General features: G+C 43.0%; 1 protein-coding gene across 1 annotated transcript; it reads left to right on the forward strand.

Moving 5' to 3' along the window:
- The first annotated feature begins 2,096 nt into the window (after window positions 1–2,096).
- Window positions 2,097–6,874, forward strand: tent5ba (terminal nucleotidyltransferase 5ba). Its single transcript, XM_035638539.2, has 2 exons — window positions 2,097–2,545; window positions 5,327–6,874. Exons 1-2 carry the CDS (start codon window positions 2,390–2,392, stop codon window positions 6,353–6,355), a joined length of 1,185 nt encoding a protein of 394 aa, XP_035494432.2. The 5' UTR covers window positions 2,097–2,389; the 3' UTR covers window positions 6,356–6,874.
- Window positions 6,875–13,491: the final 6,617 nt, after the last annotated feature.

Genomic DNA, 13,491 nt, shown 5'->3' on the forward strand with positions numbered 1-13,491 from the left:
CATAATAAGCGACGCACAGGACAGGATAAGTTAAAAAGACAATGACAATGTGACCGCAGACCATTCCTGTCAGAACTGGAAGATACAGTGTAAATACTTTCATTGGAACAATATTGACTACATCTTAGATTCACCAGTGACATAAGGCAATCTCGAGTCGCCCGCAGTTGGACAAATGTTCTGTTCAGACTGGAGGTCTCTGCATCTGCACCAAAACAATTTTTTTTTTTAAAAGTACGTTGCAGATAAGGAGGCAGGGTGGTAGCAGGGTGGCAGCGAGGTATCTGAAAACGTAAATGGAAAGCTGCGATGCAAAGGGCACGGGTTATCGGAGCCTTGTCATAAACCCGGCACACAATCATTCATGAGCAAATTAAATGAATGATTGTTCCTGTGGCTTGTAGGCTTTAACTTTCCATTGGCTGGATAAACAAATATCTTAAAGGTAATTAGCTCCACTTTAAATGTGTCCATGTCCTAAAATTGATAAGGACCAATAACAATGTGTGAATAGCAAGCAGCACGTTACAGTTTTAATAGCCTGCTATCAAGTTTAAATACTCAGCGGCTGACAAGCAGCTTCTGGTTTTCATTGAAATAGATTAACGATTTCCACAATACTTTATGTAGTCAGTTGTATGTAGGCTGTTACAGTGTCTATTAATATATCTATATGCTTTTAAATTATTAACAAAACAGTGAGGATAGATGGTCATATGCATTTGTATTATCTTGATGATTTTTACAGTATTTTATTGGGCATAATACACATGTTGGTGTGGATGATTACTGTACTATACCCTATAGAGTCACAAATTAAAAAATAGAAATGTTAAATTTTTTAGAAAAAAAAAGCCCAGTGTGTAAAATTAGTAAGAATGAGAAAAACAAAGGTAAAACCAAGTTGCATTTACTACTGGTGACATAACATAAGCTAGTGATTCCCAAACTGGAGTTCAGGCTCTTAAAGCTACGGTGTGTAACTTTTAACATTTTTCTGGCGGCATCTGGTGGTAACGTTGCAAACCGCAACCAACTGAGCGACTGACAGGGGACACTTTATGGTGACGCACCGCTAATTCCATTTCCGTTTTCCAGTGGCGCCGAAAATTCTACGTGAATGCGACGTATTCTGGACCATTTTGTGCAACAACCATATTCAACACGACATAGCAAACATGGCTACTTACGCGGAAGTCGGGTCCACCTCAAGTAACTATATTCAAAGTTGACGAAAAAACATCAGTTCCTTGTTGCAGGTGATTATACATATATTAACACGTAGTTATGAACAATATATTCTGTTTCTGTGAATAAGTTCTCCTAAATATTACACACTGTAGCTTTACTTTTATGGATTATATACTTACTAACAAGACAGGAAAAGCAGAAAAAACATACTTATGCTACACATTGCTCATTCGTAATTTTCTTGTGAATTTTCTTGTGAATTTTTTTGTTGATTTTATATTAGGGCTTTGTTTTAAGGGCTCACAAGCTGAGAAGAAGGTGACAGACTGGCCCAAAGGGTTAGTGAATGAATGGATGGTGTGACTGGAAAGTTACCAGGTTGGCTTTTCTGGATATGATCAACGAGCAAGGCGTTGCTGCGAAAACATCCTGCAAACTCTGCAAACATTCCCTGGGCAAATAAAGAAATAACCTTCCATCACCGGACCAGTTCAGATTTGTTGGAGTGTATAAACATGAGCCGGTCCTGGTGCCTGGGCAAAAGAAAAACACATCCCGAGAGTAAGTGGATGTTGGGTTAACTGTAATCTGGCCTCTGTTCTCAACCATTTTTTTTTTTTACTTGTCTGCTTTCACTTTTTTCACGTAAAAGACCAAATAAAAGATGGATAAATGCTCATTCCAAAAAAAGATGATAAGAAGATTCGATCATGGGGCTCGTTTGAGGGAAGACCCCGTCAGCATGCAGGATGGAGCGGAGGGGAGGAGCCTGCCAAGTGCGTCACACAGGGGGTGTTCCCCTGCAGACGGGGGCGTGGACAATCAATGACCAAACGCGGCAGCCAATCACAGGGCGCATGCTTATGCGCTGCCTTTAAACCCTGCGGAGCTTCCTTATGAATCGGTTCTTTGCAGACTGACCGGATTCCAGCGGCGCACACCGGAGGAAGCGGCCGACAAGAAGCTCCAGCACCCGAGACTCAGTCGACTAACCCCCCCCCCCCCCCCACACACACATCCTTCACCCGGACATCCCGCTGACATCCACGGGGATATTGACTTGTGATTTTTTTCCAGGCAAGAGAAAGGCTCCGTGGTGAACTGGAAGAAAAGCGCTAATTAATCCACGTTCTGCCCATTTTTCTTTTTGTCCTTTTTCTCGTTCCGGGGGGGAGGGCCTGAGAGTGAACCTGCAGCCATGTCTTGCGGTGATGCGTTGGATCTGAGTCCGCGGTTCAGCGTGTTGTCCTGGGATCAGGTGCGGCGCTTGGACGCGATCCTCGGGGAGGCGGTGCCCATCCACGGCCGAGGGAACTTCCCCACGCTGCCCGTGCAGCCGCGACAGATTGTCCAGGTACGAAATCCACCACTCGTGCATTTGCATATATACTCACAGCATGTTTGATTCCTTTATCATGAGTTTGTTATTTAATAAACTTGAGTTTGCGAATGGGACCCCCCCCGCCGCCCCCCCCGGAATTTATACAAAAGCAAACATTTCCCCCGACCACACAGAATGTGCAGATGATGAATCCTGTGAAACCTGTGGATCATGTCTTGTCTCACTGTGATACCACCTGAGGAATGAAATATGTAAATCAATCTGAACTAGAATCATATGAAACACACTGGGAACTCCTCCAGGACGCCTGGTTTGTCTCTTATGTTCCTTTTGAAAGAAGCCACTGATCCTTCCTGTGTTAATTGTATTTCCGTGTCGTTTTCTTGTTTTACTTGTTTCACTTTTTTATGGATTGGAAACCAACATTTTTTGACTGCTTCTAATCTTATCCCAAGGCTAATATTTAATCCTATTGAAGATTGCTCTAACAAAAACATCACCCTGGATATCTTTCCTCTTGGTGACACTAACATCCAGCAGGTGGTTTATCATTGAAAATTAAAGAGCATCATGTTGATTTGTCTCAGTGTCTCAGTCATTATCACGTTCAAATTCAGAGTGGGGCGGGAGCAGCAGCGGCCCTGTACAGTTCGACTCCCTCCCTCGGTCTGAAACCCACACATGCTGCAGTCCCTCCACATTTCCAGCCTCTCATGCTCTGTGGAGCACTCCCCTCGGTCGGTGTCTCCTGATGGTTGCCTGTGCATTTAAATGGTAAATGCCCCTGGTTGAATTTCACATTGAACACACGCAGACGGTTCCCTGACAAAACCGTGACGCCGTTATCTGATACGGAGTAGTCCTGTTTTTTTTCCCCAGTTCATTTACACATTGACATATTCCAAATGAGCCCAACAAGCCCGCGGAGGCCCAGAGCTCCACACTTGCGGTTGTGGAAAGATGAATGCTCCATTGAGCGTGCAGGAGGCTTAAATGCAGGTTTGAGCCCCCGAAATGAGGGGACTCTCATGTTGCCCCTGGGTCTGTGGAAACCCTGTATAATTTTGCCCCCATCTGCTTCATTAGTGGTTGGTTGAACATTGATCAAAGGTAAAACCTCCTCCGTTGCGAACTTCGAATGAGACCACTTATTGTTGCTTTAATGTATATTTGATAGGTTTTCTATGACGTAACTGTGGCTCTTCTGTTCTGAATCAGAGGAGGTGTGAATGATCGAGTGGGGCCCTTGTCCCGCTGCAGGGCCAGAGTGATGGACAGGCAGCTGATGATCCACTGCAGCATCGTCAGGCGCCAGAGTCCAAAGAGGAACTGATCTAAGACGATAACGCCCTCTTGTTCTTTACCGCTTTACAACTCCGACCTGTGGCTCACAGCTTATGAGGAACCAGACTCCACTGTCCTTTAATTTAGTTTTGTCTTAAAGAACCGTGTCGACTTGATTGGACGACTGGAGTCGTGTTTTTTGATGTTAGGCCGCCCGAGACATGCCTGTGCTTCAAGAGAGTGGTGGTGGGGGACTCATCCAGCTCACTTATATGCTTTTTAGGAGTTGATTTGACAGGTTGTAATCAGAGTGCAGATGGAGAAAGGTGCTAAGAGCAGGCCTGAGGCTACATTTCACTCTGGCTGCTCTGATGTGTTGAGACGACGAAAAGAAGAAAAGCCAGACCCAGACGCATCATAATTGCATCTGATTGGAATTTGAACCCACTTACGGCTCAGTGACTACAATGCTATTACTGCCGAGTTATGTAATCATGATTCTGATCCCTCTCCGCCCTCCTGTGTGAAAGGCCGACTCGCTTGTTTGTTTGTCTCTAGCCTGACCCAGGACGTATAAATAGAGCCGGCTTGTTATCTGATCATCATGGGAGAGAGAGTTAACAGATCTCTCTAATCTGACAGGTTGTTGCCAGTTGGGAGATTTGGGATTGTGCTGCCAGCAACAACTAATTAGCACCGCAGGTTTAGCCGTTTGAATTGTCTGCAATTATGTTTTGTTCAGCAGAAAATGCTTGTGGAGTGTAGCTTAGTGGTAGCTTTAGTTTTTGTTACGGCACGTCTGCCTGCCGTTGAATTATAAATGACAAACTTCTCAAATAGCTTTGACAGATCAAACAAGGAAGCTGCTGTTGTTAATGTGTATGTAGCAGAGTATAGTTTTTATAAGTAAATTCTCATTTCCCTCTTGGCAAGTGGATTGAATCTACATTTGATGTCTCGCTTCAAGGGCCCAAATATTATTTTTGTGTTTGCATAGCAGCGATGTTGTTGGCCTGTCCTGTCCGTCAGTAGATCATCATCCTCCTCTGATGTGGCTGCACTGGGGCGGGATGCCCTCGTTCACACGGGATACTGGAACAGAGGGGAGGGAAACGCTGGTTGTGACATTTGGCCTCAAAGTTGTGACATTTGGCCTCAAAGCTGCTGGTCTCACTCCGCCGTGGTGACAGTTCAAGATTAGAGAATCTGCAGTAAAACAAAACAATCTTGACGCAGAGGGAGATGAGCCCGGAGCTCAGACCCGTCAGCTCTGCCTCTGCACTTTGTGTGGGCTCTTGAGGTTTCATTCAGTCTGAGGCTGATGGTGATGAAATTGGCTTCGCCTTCACAAACTATTGATTTCCACTAGGCCCATGTGGAGGATAGTTGGACAAGCATTTAACTTGAGTCCTTTTAGTATGAATTTCCTCATGATTTCATTTGTTTTTATTTCTTAACTCTCATTTTCATATTAATAACATGCTGCATTTCTGTCTCATTGCTGTCCAGGTTGTGCGGATGAGGCTGGAGGAGAGGGGTGTGCGTGTAAGAGACGTGAGGCTCAATGGATCTGCTGCCAGCCACGTGCTCCACCAGGACACCGGACTGGGCTACAAAGACCTCGACCTGATCTTTGGCGTGTCCCTGAAGGACGACCAGGCCTTCCGTCTGGTGAAGGACGTCGTGCTGGACTGTCTGTTGGACTTCTTGCCAGCTGGGGTCTCTAAGGAGCGCATCTCAGCCCTGACCCTCAAAGAGGCCTACGTACAGAAACTGGTGAAAGTCTGTAATGACACGGACCGCTGGAGTCTCATCTCGCTGTCCAACAACACGGGCAAGAACGTTGAGCTTAAATTTGTGGACTCCTTGCGGCGGCAGTTTGAATTCAGTGTGGACTCCTTCCAGATTTGCCTTGATTCTCTGCTCTTATTTGACCGCTGCTCAGAGACGCCCATGTCTGAGAGCTTCCACCCCACTGTGATCGGGGAGAGTGTGTATGGGGACTTCGAGGAGGCCATGGATCACCTGTGTCAGAGGACCATAGCTACACGCAGCCCTGAGGAAATCAGAGGGGGCGGTTTACTGAAGTACTGCCACCTGCTGGTGCGAGGGTTCAGAGCCTCCTCAGAGGCGGACATGAAGCAGATGCAGCGCTACATGTGCTCACGCTTCTTCATTGACTTCCCCGACATAGGCGAGCAGCAGAGGAAGCTGGAGGCCTACCTGCAGAACCACTTCGCCGGCATGGAGCACAAGCGGTACGAGTGCCTGATGACGCTGCACCAAGTGGTGAACGAGAGCACCGTGTGTCTGATGGGCCACGAGCGGCGCCAGACGCTCAGCCTGATCTCCATGCTGGCGCTGAGGGTGCTGGCCGAGCAGAACGCCATCCCCACTGTGACGAACGTCACGTGCTACTACCAGCCCGCCCCGTACGTACAGGACATCAATTTCAGTAATTACTACATTGCACACGTGCAGCCGCCGCAGGTCTCACCGTGCAGTAACTCATATCAGACGTGGCTGCCCTGTAGCTGAACCGGCTGTGAGGCGGTCAGAGGTGGATGTGTCTCCATCGCTCCTTATCTTTCAAAGGAAGTGGACTGATAAATACACCAAGGAAACCCATGTTTTGCCAAATGTGACTAGACTACAACAATCTTGTACTGCTGTACATCTGATTGAACCGACACATTCATTTTTCTCACTTTGCTCTTGCAAAACATCTGTAAGATTGCTGGTCATTTCTGAGATGTGGTGACAATATCTTATTTAAGTATTAAAAAAACCAAAACAAAACATTGAGGCTGGTGTTATTTTCATACTCTGGCTTTATTTTTTTCTTGTTAAAATTACATACCGGACCAAAGATATATTTGTTGTTCAGAAAGGGAATGTTGTTATGATTCCAAGTGCCTAAAATGAACCATGAAATGTTCTAAAAACATCTGTAAAGTCAGAAATGTGCATACAGTGTTTTCTGGATTACTCTTGTTTCTCTTTTCAGAAACGGATGCATTTTTTGTGAGATTAAAGAAAAAAAAAGATAAAACTCAAGAGCTTTTGTGTTGTGGTCATTTTAAGTCTTATCCTCTTTGTTCTTGGGTTGGATGGATGGGGGCTTGTTTGTTCCCCCATAAGCTGATGACAACAAGGTGGCTCATTTCTAGTTACCAGGCCCATTGAAATGCATATACTGTCGGCGGGAATGAGCTGCACTTGTTAAACTGGGGCTGAGGATCCATTACGATCCGAGGACATGAACCATAAGGAGGCTTTTCTAAAGCACAATGGCCTCTCTCTCCTCTGTGATACTAAAGCTTCTTAACAAACGCTGGCCTGTTCTCCCACTCATGTTACCACTGGAGACCCAACCAGTGTGCTTGACTGATACCATATCTATGTCATTTTGTCTGAGTCAAAATCAAAACATCTTGACAGGCGTAGGGAGAACGGTAGAGCATGTTAAAAGAGCGGAAACGATACACAGGTTGTACAGATCGTTAGCAGACTTTGGATCTTCACAAGCCACGCTAGTTGCATTTGAGCTGATGTATACATCCACCGAACAACACAAAAATTGTTTATTATGACCGGGTTTTGAGTCTCACCACTTTTCCACACTGAACTCAAACTAGATTTAAAAAAGAAAGTCAGATGTTGAGATATGGCCATTAGAAATGTGGTAATACTGAGACGACATATGCCGACTTATCTTAGCAGAAATCTGTTAAATGCAAGGTTTTTGGTGGTGGTCGCCGAGTCCATTTACTAGGAGCAGTCTGGGTACTGGCGCCAAAACAAAGTAATCTAGACCTCGTCGTGTTTATAAGGGGAAATTATTTTTACTTTTTGTCATTTACACTCCCACACATGACACACAACCCCTTTCTTTTAGGCTCTTATTGACCTCTCACCTATTGCTGTCTGTAAAATTTAAATGAAGCCTTTCACCTAAAAGTTGTTTGTGGTTTATTGGGGAATATGCATGGTGTGAGCCCAATACAAAAAAATATTAGTGCTCAGCAAATTGCACACCTCAGCCAAGGCCAAATAATCCATGTCCGTCCAGCTCTCACACTGGACAAATAGAAGAGAAAAGTATATTTATTTGCTAGTTTCTAACCACTATCCTTAGTGTAATTTTTTTAGTTGCATGTTGAATCAAACACTTCCTGTTGCTGCCCATGCAATATTTGTTATTAATAATAAATACAACTTTTTGTGTAATGTGGTTTCAACAGTTTTTTCCCCCAGAACCAAATTCTATTCTGTATCTGCAACAAATTGTACACACTCCACAATCTCAATACAACATCAAGATCCATAAAGATACATACAAACTGTTGAAAAATACCCTATCTCACTATTTTAGGGAAAGGAGTTTGGATTTGCCCCTTTAACCAGATCTGCACCAGTTCCTCCCTGGCCCAAGCCCCTCTCCTCCACCGAGTTTGGTGCAGCCTAGTGTTGTGGTCTTTTCTGAGTAGTTTGGGATCTAACGTTGTGTTAACACGCCATGATCACCGGCAGATTAGACATAAGATTCAACTCGACTGTCACTGACTTCTAATCGCAACGCGGAACTATTTGTGCTGTAGAAAAGAGTACATAGATATAAAAAAGTTACTTTACAGGACTACACGACCAAGTTGCTTGACATTTAATTTGGGAGAGAGAGAGAGAGGGAGAGAGGGAGAGTGTGTGTGTGTGTGTGTGTGTGTGTGTGTGTGTGTGTGTGTGTGGGCTGAGGCTCTGTGCACATGTCTGTGTGAAATCAGGGTGATGACAGGACAGATGCGCGGTAATGACAGAGATTTTGCAATTTCTTGCCACAACACAAATCAAACTCACCCTGGCCTTGTGTCTGTGCTTTTAGCTCTCCTAGAAAAAAAGGGTTTTTATTCACCCAAGGGAGCGATTATAGTGTCCCACTCACCCATTATCCACAGGGAGTTTCTCACTCTGTGCCTCTGTTCGGAGCACACTTTCTCTCTGTTGTCTCCCCGGTTGTGAAACAAAACTCTTAAGACTCAGTTCAGATCACACAAAAGATGAATCTGAGGATACGGAGATATTTTAAATTAAGCTGTACTTTGGGACATGACATCATCCCGAGGGTGCAAAGGGGAAACACATGTCTTGCTTTAACGGCATGATTAGATCAGGCTGACAGTGCAGCTTCAGATGGAGGAGATGTGTGGATTGTTGTCTGTGTGTTGCCGTGTTGCTGAGGTACAGCGCTGAAAAATGTCCACAAGTACATCACCAGTTCTCCGTGAGGGGAGAGTCTCCAAACAACTGTGGCACGGCTAACTCCTCCGAGTGGAAAAAGGAAGCGGGGGCTTTACAAGAAGCCTTCATGCGCCTGTTGCTTTAGGCCTTTAAATCATCATCTGCTATTATTAAGTGACAACCTGAAGAGATATTATCTTTCAGGTATTTTAACATAATCCAATCACCTTTCAAATGTTTTTTTTCTTTTCTTTAGGAAAATATGAATTTAGTTCAAGCTAACGCATTAATCTACCTGGAAAACACCCGAATGTTTTTTATACGATGTTTTTCGCTGGACAGAAATCTGGAGTAATAAATGTTGGTCTGGATGTACTGAACATTTCTTCCACTGAGAGAGACGTCATACAGTCCACGCAGAAGGCTCTTGGTTGTTTGGATGGTGAAAAAACAAGGACAATGTAGGACTAAATACGTGTACATCAACAACTACTGCATTTACTAATGCGCTTGAGTACAATTTTGAGGTTCTTGTATCTTAAGTATTTCCATGTTGTACTTCACTACGTGGTGTTCACAGATTTTAAATATTGAAAATATATTATTACTCATGAATTATATTGCATTAATACTGACTAAACTGGGAAACAGTAAAAAAATAAACTAGTTAGAATTTCCTTTTCCTTGACCAAAAACAACATAAAACAATATTCTTCATTTCATGTCAATGCTTCAGAAATAACAAATCCATGATATGTGTAAATGTAACAGTGACAATTATGATATTGTATAAGTGATGTTCTTTTTTGTGATAGCACCAATGTAATATGTTTGATGTAGGAATTTTACTTGTGACGGAGAATATTTTTTCTAAAGGGCTATTGCTGTGATTACTTCAGTAAAACATCTGAAAAACGTCTGTGATCCTTCGGTTCAAAGATTCCTGTAACTTTAGGGAACAGTTGCAAAAACACAATTTAGCTTCATGTTAAGCTTGCAGCAGTTTGGATTAGGAAAGTGGTATTGATCTTCTCATCTAACCTTCTGCCTGAAAATAAACAAAATTATTAATTTCAAATTGTCAAATTTGTCTTTTAGGATTCTGGTCATGGCAACCCACACAAGTTTGTTTCATTTATGCTTTTAAATGGCTGATAGATTTAGATGTTTTTGACCATTTATTAGACCCTAAAAAGTCATTCATATAAGAATGTTCATAAGGAACATTCTTTTCTCCGTTTTACTTTACCATGAAACCTCATTAATCTGTATTCTACCCCCCAAAAGCAGCTTCTCAGGGGAGCTCAGCAGGACTCAGATGCAGCTGGTTAGAGTCAAGCTGTGAATGTTTGTGTTAGTGTGTGTGTGTGTGTGTGTGTGTGTGTGTGTGTTCCCATTTAGAAAGTGATGTCATGATGGCCGGATGGAACATGCTGGAAAACGCCAGAGCAGAATAGACAGGACAGTCTCTGCTGGGGCGGTGGGAGTGCATGTGTGTGTGTGTGTGTCTGTGTGTGTGTGTGTGTGTGTGTGTCTGTGCGTGCACGCTCCGGGGTACCAAAATAGCTTGCAGGAGAGAAACAGAATCTGTTATTTCACTTTGGAGTTCAGGGAGCGTAGGGGGTGTCACCACAGATCCAAACTGCTGCTTGAGGGGCAAAATAAAGTGTGCGAGACACTCGCACACACCAGGGAGGGGGAGAGGGAGCCAGCGCTGAGCATTCCTGGCATTACAGCTCACTGACAAACAATCCTAACTTTATCCAGTGAGCCGGGCCAACTGAATGGCTGCAGTGTGTAGAGTTTACCCACTGAGGGGGGCGGTGCCCAGAACCATCCGCCACTCTATCCGGACCATCCAAACACGACAATATCTGAGGTGGAACTGTCAAATGTGTGACAGCATCACTGTGCAGTCACAATCTACCCCATGGGTTTTATTTACTGAAATCACAAACTCATTCCTAATCGGAAATCTTATAATCTTTTGAATTTGGATGTAAACAAGCAATTATGTTGGCATTTTCATTTGTTTGTTATTCTCATTGTAGAAGCACCAGATGGCCCTTTCTTCATCTTAAGATTTAAACACCAAAAACATGTTCATAAATTCTAAGATACATAAACACATGTCTGCCTCTATAAATAAAATGTGTTCCGTCAGCTGGGATCAAACAGATTTGAAAGTACAAAATAACATCCGCCTAGTTTGACTATAAAATATATTTTATGGTGCCATAACAGTTCAACGGCCTTGTCTCTGTGACAAAGACCAAACTATTGTCTGCTATTCTAATATTATTCACCCACACAGACACACATGAATAAACCCACTGCTGCCATGGGAAATAATTCATATGTTATCTTACACTTGGACAAAGGAAATATAGAGGAGTGACTGAAAGTTCAGGGGTTGACAAAACAAGGGCTGTTGATGGGAGCTTTTGACCATTTCAGTCAATCTTCCTTAGCAGATAGATTTACCCAACTGTCACGGAATTGATCGCCTGTCCGAACGGTAATTGTTCAATCAAAGCATAACTTGGCACGTCAAGTCTGTGAAGCTTTGGATCTACACGTGTTGTAGTGATGCTCATGGGGCCGTGTGAAATCCTCCTCTGGGTGCCTTCTAACCAGTTGGACGCCATGTGGAGCCCATCACCTTGGACCTTTTTAATGATGTCCCGCTTCTTGCATTCCTGGAACAGGGCAGGAAGTGCAATGCTGAGAGAAGGTCTTGGTTGTGCTCTTCAGCAACACAATGGACATTGGGACGTTGAGGATCGACATGTTTTTCAAGAGATGGGTGACTCATGGGGGAGGCCCTGGGTCCAAACTGATGTGGGTTTGCTTACTCAAAGCCCAGTTAAAGTCATTGTTCCACATTTCAAGTTTTCCACATGTCTCAGAGCTGCGCTTCACACCGCTGTCTGACCAAGCAAACCCCGACACACTGCCTCCCACTGCGAGTGCCGCGGGGTTATTGGAAATCAGTCACTGAGCACATCAGCTTGATCTTGTTGTAATAATTCCACGGCTTTGCGCTGATATTAATCCGACCACAATCATTTAATGCTCCGTGTCTTGATGTTGCTCCAAGGTCATTGGAGAACTTTTGAGGATGGCAATTTCCCCACTCAAAACCAACATTTCTGTCAAACTGCATTTCTTCCCTGTCTGAACCTGAGATCTAGTGGAAAACGAGACCTCATCAAAACACATAAATCCGTGATTCATTTTGCCAGTGAACATTTCACTTCTGAAACATATGCTTTTTCCTCCAAAATGTGTCCCTCTGCAATATGTATCAACATCAACTGTCAGGGAACAGTCAAAAAGATCATGGCAGCACCAAATGTTTCTTCTTTTTTCTACATTCAAACTGTAAACTACATGCCAGGGCCTTGTAATGAAATTCCAAATTACTCCTCAGTGTTAACATATTTCTAGAGTTTATTGTGTACACCAATGACAGACTGTCTTTTTTTTCTGGGAATTTAGCAGCGCATTTTTATTAAAACATAAAAAGGCATCTGTTCACTACAGGCCATAAATTTCATAACTGGCAGTGAATATCAAGAGAATTGATTCCAGGTGCATTTACAAGAATCATATAACTTGTCTCAATTAAATTTTAAAAGAAATAACAGGATTATCAAACCAAACCAAATGTTTAACCATGGCAAATATATTTCTAAAGGTATTAAACAATATTTCTCAGATAAAAACTTTTACGATCCTTATCGAAAACAAAATGGATTTTCCGATTAATTACTTGAATGCATTAAACCCGCTTGTTAAACAATCAGAGGGAGTGAAATATGATTACTTAATTATAATTTTGTGTTCCAGCTGTTTTGTGGATAATTTTATTTCTTCTATTGTCTGCTTTTAATAGCAAGGTATAAAACTGAGTTTTTCCCTTTCTAATGAAATCATTATGTCTATCAAAAGGTTTATTGTTAAAAGCTGTGGCATAGGCAGGATGACCTCAGGAAAATATAATTTAAAAAATATTTTCCGTCATGTGATAGCCTCTTACTTATCAAGTAAAGTATCTGTTATTTGAAATACGCAGCTGAGGCGGCATTTTCTTATTAATGAAACAATTATACATTTGAGCTCTTCGGCACGGTTGGTTGATTTTGGTCAGTCTGTTGTCGTCTTTGGCAAGTCTATTTTCCAATAACTGGTTTTATCCTGACTGACTGGAAGTGTAAGACCATAATGTGTGGATTTGGAACAACCTGCGCCATCCACTTGTGTCAACCCACATCGGATACATGCCTCAACTTTTCCAGAGGATAAAATAAAATCATTATATTTTATCCAATATAATATCATTTGGAAATCTTACAGTAAGGGCACAGAGCACACGAGGCATTAGTTTCATCCAGTCTAGTCGTCTGAGTCAGCTTGTGTCAGCTCTCTAGATTTCC

Source organism: Scophthalmus maximus, chromosome 1 (genome assembly GCF_022379125.1).
Source record: "Scophthalmus maximus strain ysfricsl-2021 chromosome 1, ASM2237912v1, whole genome shotgun sequence".
NCBI lineage: Eukaryota > Metazoa > Chordata > Actinopteri > Pleuronectiformes > Scophthalmidae > Scophthalmus > Scophthalmus maximus.